The 13,467-nt window shown below is 40.1% G+C and overlaps 1 protein-coding gene across 2 annotated transcripts; it reads left to right on the top strand.

Moving 5' to 3' along the window:
• The first annotated feature begins 3,527 nt into the window (after positions 1–3,527).
• Positions 3,528–12,637, top strand: LOC103424970 (uncharacterized). 2 transcript variants are annotated; one of them, XM_029108535.2, is made up of 5 exons: positions 3,528–3,826; positions 3,971–4,143; positions 4,911–5,009; positions 5,097–5,248; positions 12,039–12,637. In XM_029108535.2, exons 2-5 carry the CDS (start codon positions 3,973–3,975, stop codon positions 12,424–12,426), a joined length of 810 nt encoding a protein of 269 aa, XP_028964368.2. In that variant the 5' UTR covers positions 3,528–3,826; positions 3,971–3,972; the 3' UTR covers positions 12,427–12,637. The 2 variants fall into 2 exon arrangements, with proteins under 2 accessions (XP_028964368.2, XP_070660895.1); XM_070804794.1 differs by having other exon boundaries at positions 3,580–3,872.
• The last annotated feature ends 830 nt before the right edge of the window (positions 12,638–13,467 follow it).

The raw sequence follows: 13,467 nt of genomic DNA, 5'->3' as shown, positions 1-13,467 counted from the left end.
ATGTGAGACATGGATCCCCTTTTTTAGGGAAAATATGGATTCTTTTCTGATTTCTTACACTTTCAATGTATAAATCATGCCTCATTACAGTGTTCCAAACACTGATGAATTTGTATGTGCACATAAAAGTTTAAATACGAAAGAAATTAACATAAACGCATTCACGTCGCTTGCCGTTAAGGGCATGATAATCATTTCACACACTCAGGGAGAAATTACATAGGAAAATTAGGGACGGGTCGTCACATAGTTTCGCAAAATTTCCTTTTGCTTACCACGTAAGAACTTTTTCCTCTCTGGAATGTATTTGGTTAGGTCCTCCATCATGAAATTAATTTTGAACGTCTCTTGCTCCCTATCACCTCAAACAATCCTTGAGGACGTCCCAAGCATGATGCAACTTAAAAGGTTGATTTTTTGGTGTTACTCTTGTCTTATAAATTGTCATTGCTTTGTCACCCTATGGAAAAAATACATAAAAATAATTAGTTGCAAAATAATATTATGTACATAACAAATAAAATATCAACAAAAAAACTCACAATTTATGCGGCGCTCCTTCCACTAGCCATGCCAACCACGGCTCTCTCCAATCTTCCCTTCCATAAAATGCATGCTTTGTTGATAACCTTCCACCGATCATAAACACCATCACCTTCCCTCCCACCATCGTTGCAGTTTTCATGAAACTTATCAATGATTTTATCCCACAAAACCTCTTTAATTTGATTCGTGCCAACTGCACCATCTTCACTAATAGAAACCCATGCCAAGCATAAAGCAGCATCTTCCTCACAGGTCCAATTACGACCTCTAATATGCTCTCTTACCATCTTGAAAATTTTGGAAATGGGAAGAAATGGTAGAAAGAAAAATTGGAAGAATTGTAGGAGAAAGGTGAATTTTGTGTGGATGTTTGAACAAATACATAGATATTTATAGAGTTTTTTGGTGAATTTTGAGTTAAATAAAAATTTTAAATTATTTTAACCGTTGGTTTTAAAATAGGGCCCGTTGGATTTTTTTTTACCCTTAGATTTGATTATATTTGATCTCAGTTGTTGGATTCCATGTATTTTAAAATTATATTTTTTTTATAAAAAAAAAATTGAATCTGGACTGTTGGATTAACCAACGGTCCAAATATATCAATCGTCTAATGTAAATTAGAGTCGTTGGGCTCTTGCAGATGGCCGATAGCTACCATGATGGTGGGCCTCCCTTATCGGGTGCTAAAGGCTTCAACTCGCGTGGGAGTTATTAGGGCGTGTGTTTGGGCTAAGACTGGGCTGGGTTTGGGTGAGTCCACGCGCATCTGGGCTAAATCCTAGGTGGTATTTAGCTTTCTTTTGAGTTTTAGATTTTAGCCTACACATTTAGCATGGGTTGGGTTAAGTTGGGTTTTTTTTTTTGGGGGGGGGGGGGTAGACCTGTAAATGTGTTGGGTTCAATCTAACCCATTAAGTCAACAGGTCACATGAACCCAACATGTTTCACCCGTTAACAATCGTTAACAATTATTATTATTATTATTTTGCATAGAGTTTATTTTTTATTGTTAAGACTTTACTGAAATTACTAAAACATCCCCAATTAACGAGTGCTAACGGGTTGACCCAAAGTGACCCGTTATTTTACGGGTTGTTAACGGGTTCACCCGTTAACGACCCGACCCGTTAAGCATCCATCCAAATACTAATATTAACGGGTCAGGTCACGTCTGGTTAACGGGTCAGGTCCAAAATGCCAGGTCTAGTTGGGAGGGAATAAAACCTAAAAAATAACATTTTGCCCATGGTTGGGTTTGGTCTTAACACGTTTAACATTAAAAATTGTCTTTAGAGAGATTTGCCAATGTAATCGGAACACAGAGTGGTTCACCAAGTGTCATTATATAAATGGTGGGATATGTGTGTTAAAAAGTTAATAACTTAAAAAATAAAATTTAATAACTTAAAAAATAAAATTTTCCATCACTTATATAAAAACACGTGGTATACCATCCATGTTCCGGTCACAATAAACAATTTCTCCTCGTGAGCATCAAATATTTTTTTTTATCAGAAAGAAAAAATTATTTTCACTGCCTTGAAGTGGTCGCAATGCTCATGCCCAATTAATTTTTATTAGATGAATAAAAATTTCGAGACTTGTATGTAGTAGATGAAATAAAACAATCTCGTCTTCCGACTATCAGAAAAGTGATAAGCATTAACACCAGTTGAAGGTGGTGAGAAAAAAAATTTCTCAAAGAATAAACAAGATTTCCATGACACCGGAGAGGATACTACGATAGTAGTGTATAATAATAGAACATCTGGAGATGCTAAAATTAGTAGTTTCTTAAACCAATAACGCGATGTCTTGTAGTAATATTGAAATATAGGATGACAAGTGACAACATATTATTAGCATTAGCAGTCGCAGTGATGGATGCATTAAGGGACTTGGGTGGTCCCAGACCACTCAGAAGCCCAAATAAGTGACTGCGAGGACCTCCTAGGACCACCTAAGTTTGGGCATGTAATGGAGGAGAAGAGTGTAGTTACAGACCATTGACTGCAGGTTTTGCAAGTAATTAACAAAGGAGAAGAAGACTATTCTATTTTTGTAAAAGACTTGGCCAAATAACTCCATTTTGAGCCAAGCCGTTAAAACAAAGTAATTAAAAGCACGTCTTCATATTAAGCCACGTGAGAGAGACCCTTTTTAATTAAATAATAAAGAGAGTCGATTATCTTTCCTCCTATCCGAGATCTCCACCCAATTTATTTGGCATTCACTTTCTCCAATTAGGTGATCCCCAAATTTTTCCTCTAACCTCACCTAACTGATTCCCAGGCCACCACTAGCTGCTTTACGCCTCCACTTGTCCCCTCTTCACGACCATCACCTGGTTCACTTCTCTCCAGTCTCCACGGCGACTTAACCCCCTAATTTCTGAATTTAAGTAAGCTTTTATGATTTTAGTCTAAATTAATCATACATAATGTTAATAATAATGTGTATTGGATGAAGAATTTAAATTCATAAGAGATTTTAGTTCATGTTAATTTGTTTTAAATTCATAATTGATATGGTGGACAAATTTGTAGTTTGTAATGTTGTTGGTACAATAATTATAAATGAAAAATTGATAGTTTATTTTAATTTTTTCAACGTTATTTTTGTCTAATTTATTTTAAAACTTTTACATTACAATCACTCGATGTTAGAGCTTTTATACGATTAATGGACAAAAGGAAGCCTAAGCAATTTCAACTATATTTTGTATGCAAGTTGGAAGTGGGGTGTTGTTGCTCCATTAGACAAATTGATGGGGATTGCATACAGGCCTGTAAATTGGGTCGGGCCGTCCCAGGCCTGAGGAGTAGCGACCCAAGCCAATTTCCTGTATACCGCCAGCTTTTCACATTAATTTCTAATCTTTAATATTTTTTAATTTATTCGATCCGATAATAAAAAAATTTAAAAATATATGTAAAAGTTAAAAAAATCAATGTATAGATAGTACACCCGTTCACATTATCATTGCCACATGATAATTCCCTATTGGCCGAGTGATGAAAGTTCAGACACACACACACAAAATATAAAAATAATAAAATAATAAAACTGAGAGAGATCGCTTGAACTACAGGCTTTTCTCTAATATTCTTCCCGTTCTCTCCCAAATCTGACGCCGACACTGCCAATCCGGGGCAGAAATCGACGCTGCCTCAACATCCACCCTCCCATCTCATCCGTCGTGACCCACCCGAGGCTTCTCCTCCGTAGTCTCTTTCTCTCGGTCCAGCGTTGCCACCGCCTCAACCTCCAGATTCAGGTCTTATACAAATCTTACCGAGCACCATATATTTCCTCCAAGTAGTGTGAGTCAGAATTAGTAACGCCGCCGGGTGACTTCAATTAAATATAATCATCTCCAATGAATCTTCATCCCCCCCTTTCTGTGTGTGTTTAATTGCAGAAATGTACAGTAATGTGGGAAGACAGCCTGGGGCGGCAATGCCGACGGCATCCCCGCGGCCGAATCCGTTTGAGAATTCGTTGTACGGTGCTAGTTCCGGACTAATCCGTGGTGGATTGGGTGCATATGGAGAAAAGATTTTAGGATCGAGCTCTGAGTATGTACAAAGCAATGTAAGTAGCCACCAACTATTCCATTATGGATTTATGATCTTGCTTAACTCTAAAAGATAAAGACTTTAGGATCAAATTGTAAAGTTTTTGAATAAGTGTTAATTTTTGTAAATTATATCAAAGTTTGGATGATTTTAATGTTAGCAATTAGCATGTTTAAGGGGCTTCATGAATCATTTTTCCCCTAAGGTTTATTAATTGTTATCAAATTAGCATGCTTTTAATTGTTTGTGATTTTTTTGGAAAATTTGGTTTCAGTGATGCTTGATATAAAATGAAGTTTGACATTATTGAATGAAACATTTCTGAAGGGCTTAATTCTGATTGTGCAACTCCTTTGTCTCTTTGTTTGTCCTCTGGTGCTCTTCATCGAGCGAAAGGTGGAGGATCCATTAATTAGATCGGTGTATTGTATTTGTACATATGGTCTGATGCACAAGTTAGGATTTTTTTTTTTTTAATTTTTTTAATTTTTTTAATTTTTTAATTTTTTTTTTAGATTGTGCAATGTGTACTTCAATACCATAGATGCCTTCATCTTATTATGCTGCCTAAAACATTTTGCATTGATCTCTAACTCAGTTAAATTATATAAACTGCTTTGAACACAGTATTCACCTTGTAAGATTGGCTTCAATTTCAAATGACTAGATTTTCCCTTTTAACTTCTAGTACTCTTTAGATGTTAGACGTGGCTATCAGTTTGTACTTAGTTCAAGGTAATTGAGTTCTATTCTGATATTTTTTTTTTTGGTTGAAATGAGCAGATCAGTAGGTATTTTTCTGATCCGCAATACTACTTCCAAGTGAATGACCAGTATGTGAGGAACAAATTGAAGGTCGTTCTATTTCCTTTTCTCCACAGGGTAAGCGCTAACATTTTGGTTTTTGCTTGTGGAATGAAATTATCCTGCTACAGAACTTACTCCTTGCCCTTCCCTCTCGTGTTTCAGGGCCATTGGACTAGAATAACGGAGCCAGTAGGAGGCAGGCTTTCTTATAAACCCCCAATCTATGACATCAATGCACCAGACCTATACATTCCATTTATGGCATTTGGTACCTATGTGGTTCTGGCTGGCTTCTCATTGGGTCTTCAAGGAAAGTAAGTTGATGAAATTTCTACATGTACTCTAAGCGGTTTTCTCTTTTGTTCGGGTTGTGCTGTATTGGAAATCATTTGATATAAGAATGAAGATTGGGTTTTCTTTTAACTGTAGAAGTGAGCTATGCATCCTTTTCTTTTGCAGTTGTTTCCTCTTTTTCCAATTCTGTGTCCTACTATTAGTTTTCTACTTTCGTCTCCCTGTTTGGGAAAAAAAGGTTCTATTTAGTACAAATATATTTGGTCCTTTTGTTTGTATAGGCTAGCCATTTAGCTTTTCTCTTGTTGAGGATCTTCCTTCATCTCAGAATTATATCCATGCCAGCTGTTACTATAATGATAACGATAGTAAATAGGTTAGGTCAAGACTGAAATGTGAAGCTCTAAACACATTGTCTTTTAGTTTTGTAACCCTAAACCCTGATTTCTAGATTATGCCTGTGACTTGTAAGTTGGAGTATTACATATGACCAAAAAGTATGCTGCAGATGAGACCACTCTTTTAGCTGGCCATACTGTTCTTAGGGCTGGTTTGGTATTGTTGTGCTTTGAAAAAAACTGCTTTTGCTGTGCTGTGGGAATAAGCTCATTTTTGCTGCTTCACATTTTCAGCTTTTTTTTCACCCAAAACTATGAAAATAACCTGTTTTTAATTGTTTACCAAACACCATTTTGAGCTCAGTTTTTTTTTTATACCCACTTTTTATAAAAGCACCTCAGTACCAAACCAGTACTTATACTGGTTAATCTGTGGCCAACTTTAGCTGTTGTGTTAGAGAAAGCAGGACCCCTCTCGATGCTTTAGTTTCCTGTTTCCTTCGTCTTTCTTTTTCATTTTCTTACTGTAGCAAAAGAAATATCTTTCACTTGGACATCAATGTGAAACAATTAGCTATTGGATCTTTTCTCAACCTCAAAATATAATCACTGTTTTGGGAGAGACAGGTATAACATGGCTCACTGACCTTTTCAATAGGATTTTGAAAACGAAGAAGATGCCAAATGAGTGGCGAACGAGCACTTTGGTGCCTATCTACAAGAATAAGGGTGACGTACAAAATTGCATGAACTATAGGGGTATTAAGCTAATGAGTCATACAATGAAGCTCTGGGAGAGAGTCATTGAGCATAGATTGAGGCAAGAGACACGGGTTTCGGACAACCAATTCGGGTTCATGCCAGGGCGCTCAACCATGGAGGCAATCTATCTCTTACGAAGATTGATGGAAAGATATAGAGATGGGAAAAAGGATTTACACATGGTCTTTATAGATTTGGAAAAAGCGTATGATAGGGTCCCAAGAGACATTCTTTGGAGGATTTTAGAGAAGAAAGGAGTACGAGTAGCATATATCCAAGCTATAAAGGATATGTATGAAGGAGCAAAGACTGCCGTAAGAACTCATGAAGGACAAACCGAAAGCTTTCCCATAACTGTAGGATTACATCAAGGCTCATCCTTAAGTCCTTACCTTTTTGCGTTGGTAATGGATGAGTTAACAGGACATATTCAAGATGATATTCCTTGGTGTATGCTTTTCGCAGACGATATAGTGTTGATAGATGAAACTCAGGAAGGGGTAAATGCAAAGCTTAACCTTTGGAGAGAAGTGTTGGAATCTAAAGGTCTTCGCCTAAGCCGATCAAAGACAGAATATATGGAGTGCAAGTTCAGTGCAAATGGAGGCCAAAACGAGTTAGGGGTGAGGATCAGAGATCAAGAAATACCAAAGAGCGACCGTTTTCGTTACCTAGGATCTATCTTGCAAAAGAACGGAGAATTAGATGGAGATCTTAACCATAGAATACAAGCTGGATGGATGAAGTGGAAGAGTGCATCCGGCGTGTTGTGTGACCGCCGTATGCCACTGAAGCTCAAGGGAAAATTTTATAGGACGGCAATAAGGCCAGCGATGCTGTATGGCACAGAATGTTGGGCGGTGAAGCATCAACACATACACAAAATGGGTGTAGCGGAGATGAGGATGCTTCGTTGGATGTGTGGGCACACGAGAAAGGATAAGATTAAGAATGAGGATATCCGGGGTAAAGTAGGAGTAGCCGAAATTGAAGGCAAGATGAGAGAAAATCGGTTACGGTGGTTTGGACATGTGCAACGAAGGCCTACTGACGCTCCGATTAGAAGATGCGACTATGGGACAGAGGTTCAGGGCCGAAAGGGTAGAGGAAGACCTAGGAAAACTTTGGAAGAGACTCTAAGAAAAGACTTAGAGTACTTGGATCTAACGAAGGACATGACACAGGACCGAGCACAATGGCGTTCTAAGATTCATATAGCCGATTCCACTCAGTGACTTGGATTTTCCAAGTCTCCAATCGAGAAGTTTTCCTCACTCGGGAAATTAAGGGAACACTACCCCAACCTACATGCTCCACTCAGAAAGCTTCAACATACAAGCTTCAACAAAAGAAAATTCAAAGAACTTAGCGAAGAAGGTTTTGGTGTATTTAACACAATACGTTGAAATGAAGGAAAACTTATTTATTGATATCCCCGATAAGCTACAAATGTGTACATATACATGAGTCAAAATAAACAAACAAGAGGGAGCCTTCACAAGGGTTGCTTAGGAGAAGTCTCAGCAGTCGGTAGAGCCCCAGAAAGAGAAGGCACCGGAGGGGGATCATTCGGAACCTCAGTACTGGATAGAACCCTAGAAGGAGGAGGCATCAGAGGTTGATTATTTGGAGCTTCATTACGCGGTACAGCCCCAGAAGACGAAGGCAATAAATGCCTTTGGAACAAACCCACAAATCTCTGATGATCAAGTAAAACCTGACCATCAGTTTCCTTCATCTGGTCAAGCTTCCTCTTCATGTTTGTAGCATAGTCATGTGCGAGCCGGTGCAACTGTTTATTCTCATGCTTGAGCCCTCTAATCTCCTGTTTGAGACTCATCACCTCAGCCGCCAATGATTCAACTTGGCGGGTTCGAGCAAATAGGCGTTGGGCCATATTAGACACAGAACCTGCACACTGAACACTGAGAGCCAGCGAATCCTTAACAGCTAACTCATCAGACCGTTTGGAAAGTAGTCTGTTATCTTTGGGAGTGAGAAGATTCCTGGCCACCACCGCAGCAGTCATATCATTCTTCATCACGGAATCCCCAACGGTAAGAGGACCAGTAGGGGAGACGAAGGATGGGCGCCATATGTTGTCTGGAGAAGGCGGGGCTGCCTCTTCAACAAGGTTCAAGTCAAAACGACGGTCGGAGGGGCCAGACATTTTCAAAGGTGTTGAAGAGAGAAGAGGTTGGACAAATCAAGATCTTAGAAGTGCAAGAATGGAGCTTCTACTGGTGGAGATTCAAGTGTGCTTTGGAACTTAATGCCAGCCCCTATAAAAATCTGCACTCGACGGATCTTCAGAAATCGAAGAGGCGTTTGCTTTCTCAAAAGTTGGGCTGCTTAGAGACCACGAGGGTTGATCTCAGAAATCGAAGAGGCGTTTGCTTTCTTAAAAGGTAGGCTGCTCAAAGACCACGAAGGCCGATCTCAGAAATCGAAGAGGCGCTCGCTTTCTCAAAAGCTGGGCTCCTCAGAGACCACGAGGGCCGATCTCAGAAATCGAAGAGGCACCTACTTTTCCAGCCTTGTCAGCACCTGTCACACGCACACTCAGCTTTGCGGAAATTATGGGCATTCTGTCGAAGACTTCTGAGGAAGTAGAAAACACATGAATCTTACTGTTCAATCACCCACTCCCCACACGCAACACTAGCTCATGGGTACCACAGATAACTTTGCCAAAGTTCTCTGCCAAAATTGAGCACGTAAAGCTTGCAGCTCCCACTACATCGCTCTGACCAAGAAAGGTAAAAGAATAGCAAAGAAACAGCACTGACAAAGTTTAGACCCATAAATTTTGAAGGTCTAGCTACCATATTATTACCCACAAGGGTAAAGGAATAGTACCACTGCTGGATAATTGGAAAGTCCCTGTGTGTCAACCTCTGTGCTTCGTGGCAAGGTAGAGTAGTAAACATGCCCAATCTTTACTCACACTCGAGAAAACACTACCAATAAGATTGCTTGCTCCAAAATCGAAGAGGCACCGTCCTCCGAATCTCGAGAGCCAGACTCCCAACATGACTACTTTTTCAAAAATCGAAGAGAAGGTAAAGGAACAGTACCATTGCTGGATAATTGGAAAATCCCTGTGTGTCAACCTCTGTGCTTCGTGGCAAGGTAGACTAGCAAACATGCCCAACCTTTACTCACATTCGAGAAAACACTCCCAACAAGATTGCTTGCTCCAAAATCGAAGAGGCACCGCCCTCCGAATCTCGAGAGCCAGACTCCCAACATGATTACTTTCTCAAAAATCGAAGTGACACTGCTCCCCGAATCTCGAGAGCCAGACCCCCATCATGATTGCTTTCTTAAAAATCGAAGATGCATCGTTCTCCGAATCAATCGAAGAGACGCTCGCTTTCTCAAAAGCTGGGCTGCTTAGAGACCACGAGGGCCGATCTCAGAAATCGAAGAGGCACCTACTTTTCTAGCCTTGTCAGCACCTGTCACACGCACACTCAGCTTTGCGGAAATTATGGGCATTCTGTCGAAGACTTCTCGAGAGCACAGACCACTTTTTCAAAGTGCTCTGACAGAGTTAAAACATGTGAAGCTGGCAGCTCCCACTACCGTGCTACGACCAAGCAGGGTAAAGGAATAGCATTACTACTTGTTGTTAGGGAGACTCCTATATATGTCGACCTCCATCCCCAACGGACAGGCAGACCTGCAAAAATGTTCAACCCTTCCTCATATTTGAGAGGGCACTCCCAACGAAGCCTTTCGAAATATTCAGCTTTCTTTCCCCCCGATAATACCTTTGCAAACAAGCTATACTAGAGCAAGAATATCTCATATCATCAGGGTTAAAAGCAAGAGTATCCCATATCATGCTTTTTCCCTGTCTTTTCCTTTGGCCTTGTTGTTACCTGCAAGACAAGGAGAAAGAGAGCAATCAGTCAGCACTTGGAATCAAGCTTCCAACCAGGAACTGACTGCCTGGAACCCCTTACCTGATTACTTACCTGGCATTGCTCTCGAGTACTCATCTTCAACATCTTATGTTTCCAGGGAAGATACCGCATCTGCTTGAGGAACAGATAGGGCAAGTGCGAAGGATACAAGGAAGCATGTGGAGACAAGCGTAACAGCACACGTGCCGATACATCCATTACTCTGTCAAAAGCAAAAGTATCCCATATCAGCAGGGTCGAACGTACTCTAGATTTGATGGACTTGTTTTGACCCTCAAATTCTTCAGTCGGCTCTGGAGGAAACCAGAAAACCCTCCAGCTCAGTTCAAGAATAAGTCTGTGGAAAGTTACTTCTTCAAAAGCAAAAGTATCCCATATCATCTCTTCTCATCTTTCTTCTCTTTATCCTTCATGCTGCTGCAAGATGGGGAGAAGGTGAACAATCAGCCGGAGCTCTGATTGCTTACCTTGTTTGTCACCTCTTTCAGCAGATCCCCTAGCTCGGCGACTTGGGAGACTCCTACTACATGGTTTGTATCGCGCTTGACCAAGCCTGAAACTACAAGTAAGCTTCAAGTGAAATTGATACATTACCTTGTGCATCTCCACCAGTTAAAGATACCACCCCTGGATGGAGGAAGAGTACTTCCAGAGAAGATGCCACATCTACCTATGAGACAGATAAGGCAAGTCAAGACGATACCACACTCCGATACTTAGAAGTTTCGTGATTACGAGATCATTCTCTCACAATATTTCCTAATGTCATTTGTACTAAATCATTCACTTGTACTCACTAAAGGAGAGCTTGAACCTATGTACTTGTGTAAACCCTTCACAATTAATGAGAACTCTTCTATTCCGTGGACGTAGCCAATCTGGGTGAACCACGTACATCTTGTGTTTGCTTTCCTATCTCTATTCATTTATATACTTATCCACACTAATGACCGGAGCAATCTAGCGAAGATCACAAAAAGCGACCGTTTTTGCTGCCTAGGATCTATCTTGCAAGAGAACGGAGAATTAGATGGAGATCTCAACCATAGAATACGACCTGGACGGATGAAGTGTAAGAGTGCATCCGGCGTGTTATGTGACCGTCGTAGGCCACTGAAGCTCAAGGGAAAATTTTATAGGACGACAATAAGGCCAACGATGTTGTATGGCACAGAATGTTGGACGGTGAAGCATCAACACGTACACAAAATGGGTGTAGCGGAGATGAGGATGCTTCGTGGGATGTGTGGGCACACGAGAAAGGATAAGATTGGGCATGAGGATATCCGAGGTAAAGTAGGAGTAGCCGAAATTGAAGGAAAGATGAGAGAAAATCGGTTCCGGTGATTTGGACATGTGCAAAGAAGGCCGACTGACGCTCCGGTTCGAAGATGTGACTACGGGACAGAGGTTCAGGGCCGAAGGGGTAGAGGAAGACCTAGGAAAACTTTAGAAGAGACTCTAAGAAAAGACTTAGAGTACTTGGATCGAACGGAGGACATGACACAAAACCGAGCGCAATGGCGTTCTAGGATTCATATAGCCGACCCCACTTAGTGGGAAAAGGCTTTGTTGTTGTTGTTGTTGTTGATTGGTCGCTCCCTCAGCTCTTCATGAACTGCATCACGGTTCCATTTTGAGATTTTCTTTAAGGGGTGTGGTTTTTGTTTTGTATTTAATATTTATGATTTTGGTAATTCAGTCTGTTAATGTCAGAGACTCGTATATCTCTTGGCACTTGTGATATCTTAAAATTGTTTTTGTTAATTTCCTACCAGGTTTAGCCCTGAAGCTCTAAACTGGTTGTTTATCAAGGGCTTGCTTGGCTGGTTTATGCAAGTTGCACTACTGAAAGTGTCATTGCTTTCATTGGGCGGTGGTGAGGCACCGTTGCTGGACATGGTGGCATATGCTGGGTATGCTTTCACGGGGTTGTGCTTTGCTGTACTTGGACGGATTATGTTGAGCTACTCATACTACTTTTTGATGCCTTGGACGTGTTTATGCATGGGAGTCTTCTTGGTGAAGACAATGAAGAGAGTTCTATTCGCCGAGGTGAGGAGTTATGATTCAAGCAAGAACCATTACCTGTTGCTGTTTATTGCTTTGGCTCAGTTACCTCTGTTTACATGGCTTGGCAACGTTACTGTTAATTGGCTCATATAAGACAGCTTATTTTGTACGAGTTAGCACCATTTCTTGTTTATAGAATTTCCCGAAATCTTGTATACAGTTTCTTTGTATTAATTTCGGGCCACGACTTTTGCTCCCTGATTTAAGAATTGTTGGAAATTTCTTTTGAGTGTTTTTAGTGCTGGGATTATCAAGTAATTGTAATCAAAAGCAGTAATCTGACTTGAAAATTTGTCACCGAAAATTTATTATTTGGCTTTTTGAAAGGGGAGATCCTATAGGATCCTATCCAAAATTTTCTTTTGCTAGGATCACTAAGGCCGATTTTTGTACTTGCTCGACAGGGTGGGTCTTGCAATCAAGCTCCCTTCTGCCTTTGCACTCGAGGGCCAAACATAGAGTTATTACGCATAAGTGCTAGTGTAGGACAATCCACTTATAGAATCTGATGTTACACTGTTGCTCAATACCTTAGAGGATCAACTCTATCACATTAGTGGATTTACCCAAAACTCCCATTAATAAAAAAAGGGAAATTCTTGCAATGTACAAAAGCTGAATACAAACGTTTCTTTCCCCCCACATGAATAAGAAGTAGATAAACTGGAGGGCGGTAGGTTATAGAAAAGAAAAAATGGAAAAGAATGATAAATAAATAAAGGAATTATTGATTGTATCGGGAATCAAATTTTGAGTTCAGTATGGATAAAAGATCGTCCTATGTTATACTATTCAATTATTGACGATGAATCGATTTGATAACTTCGATATTGTTATTCATGATATTGATCCGATTGAAAAAATTGAAACCATTCTTATTGGTTTATCATGATACTTCCCAAAAATCTACTTGGGATCCCATGAACAAAGACATGGTCTCTTTGGATCCCATCAAATTTCATTCGGAGGAGGAACCTTATAAAGATCGTATTGATTCTTATAAAAAAAAAAAATATAGGATTAATTGAGGCTGTTCAAACAGGTATATGTCAACTAAATGGTATTCCCTTAGCAAGGAAAATAATAGAAGAAGCATTTGACTCCTTCATGCATGCTCCACTTGGCTTGGGGGGA

This window comes from Malus domestica, chromosome 09 (assembly GCF_042453785.1).
Source record: "Malus domestica chromosome 09, GDT2T_hap1".
NCBI lineage: Eukaryota > Viridiplantae > Streptophyta > Magnoliopsida > Rosales > Rosaceae > Malus > Malus domestica.
This window is presented reverse-complemented; position numbering and strand designations above follow the sequence as displayed.

Coding starts and splice junctions, on each gene's coding strand:
- LOC103424970 (XM_029108535.2), top strand. CDS start 3,973: ATGTACAGTAATGTGGGAAGACAGCCTGGGGCGGCAATGCCGACGGCA. Junction 4,144..4,910: donor CTGAGTATGTACAAAGCAAT/GTAAGTAGCCAC, acceptor TGAAATGAGCAG/ATCAGTAGGTATTTTTCTGA. Junction 5,249..12,038: donor TCATTGGGTCTTCAAGGAAA/GTAAGTTGATGA, acceptor ATTTCCTACCAG/GTTTAGCCCTGAAGCTCTAA.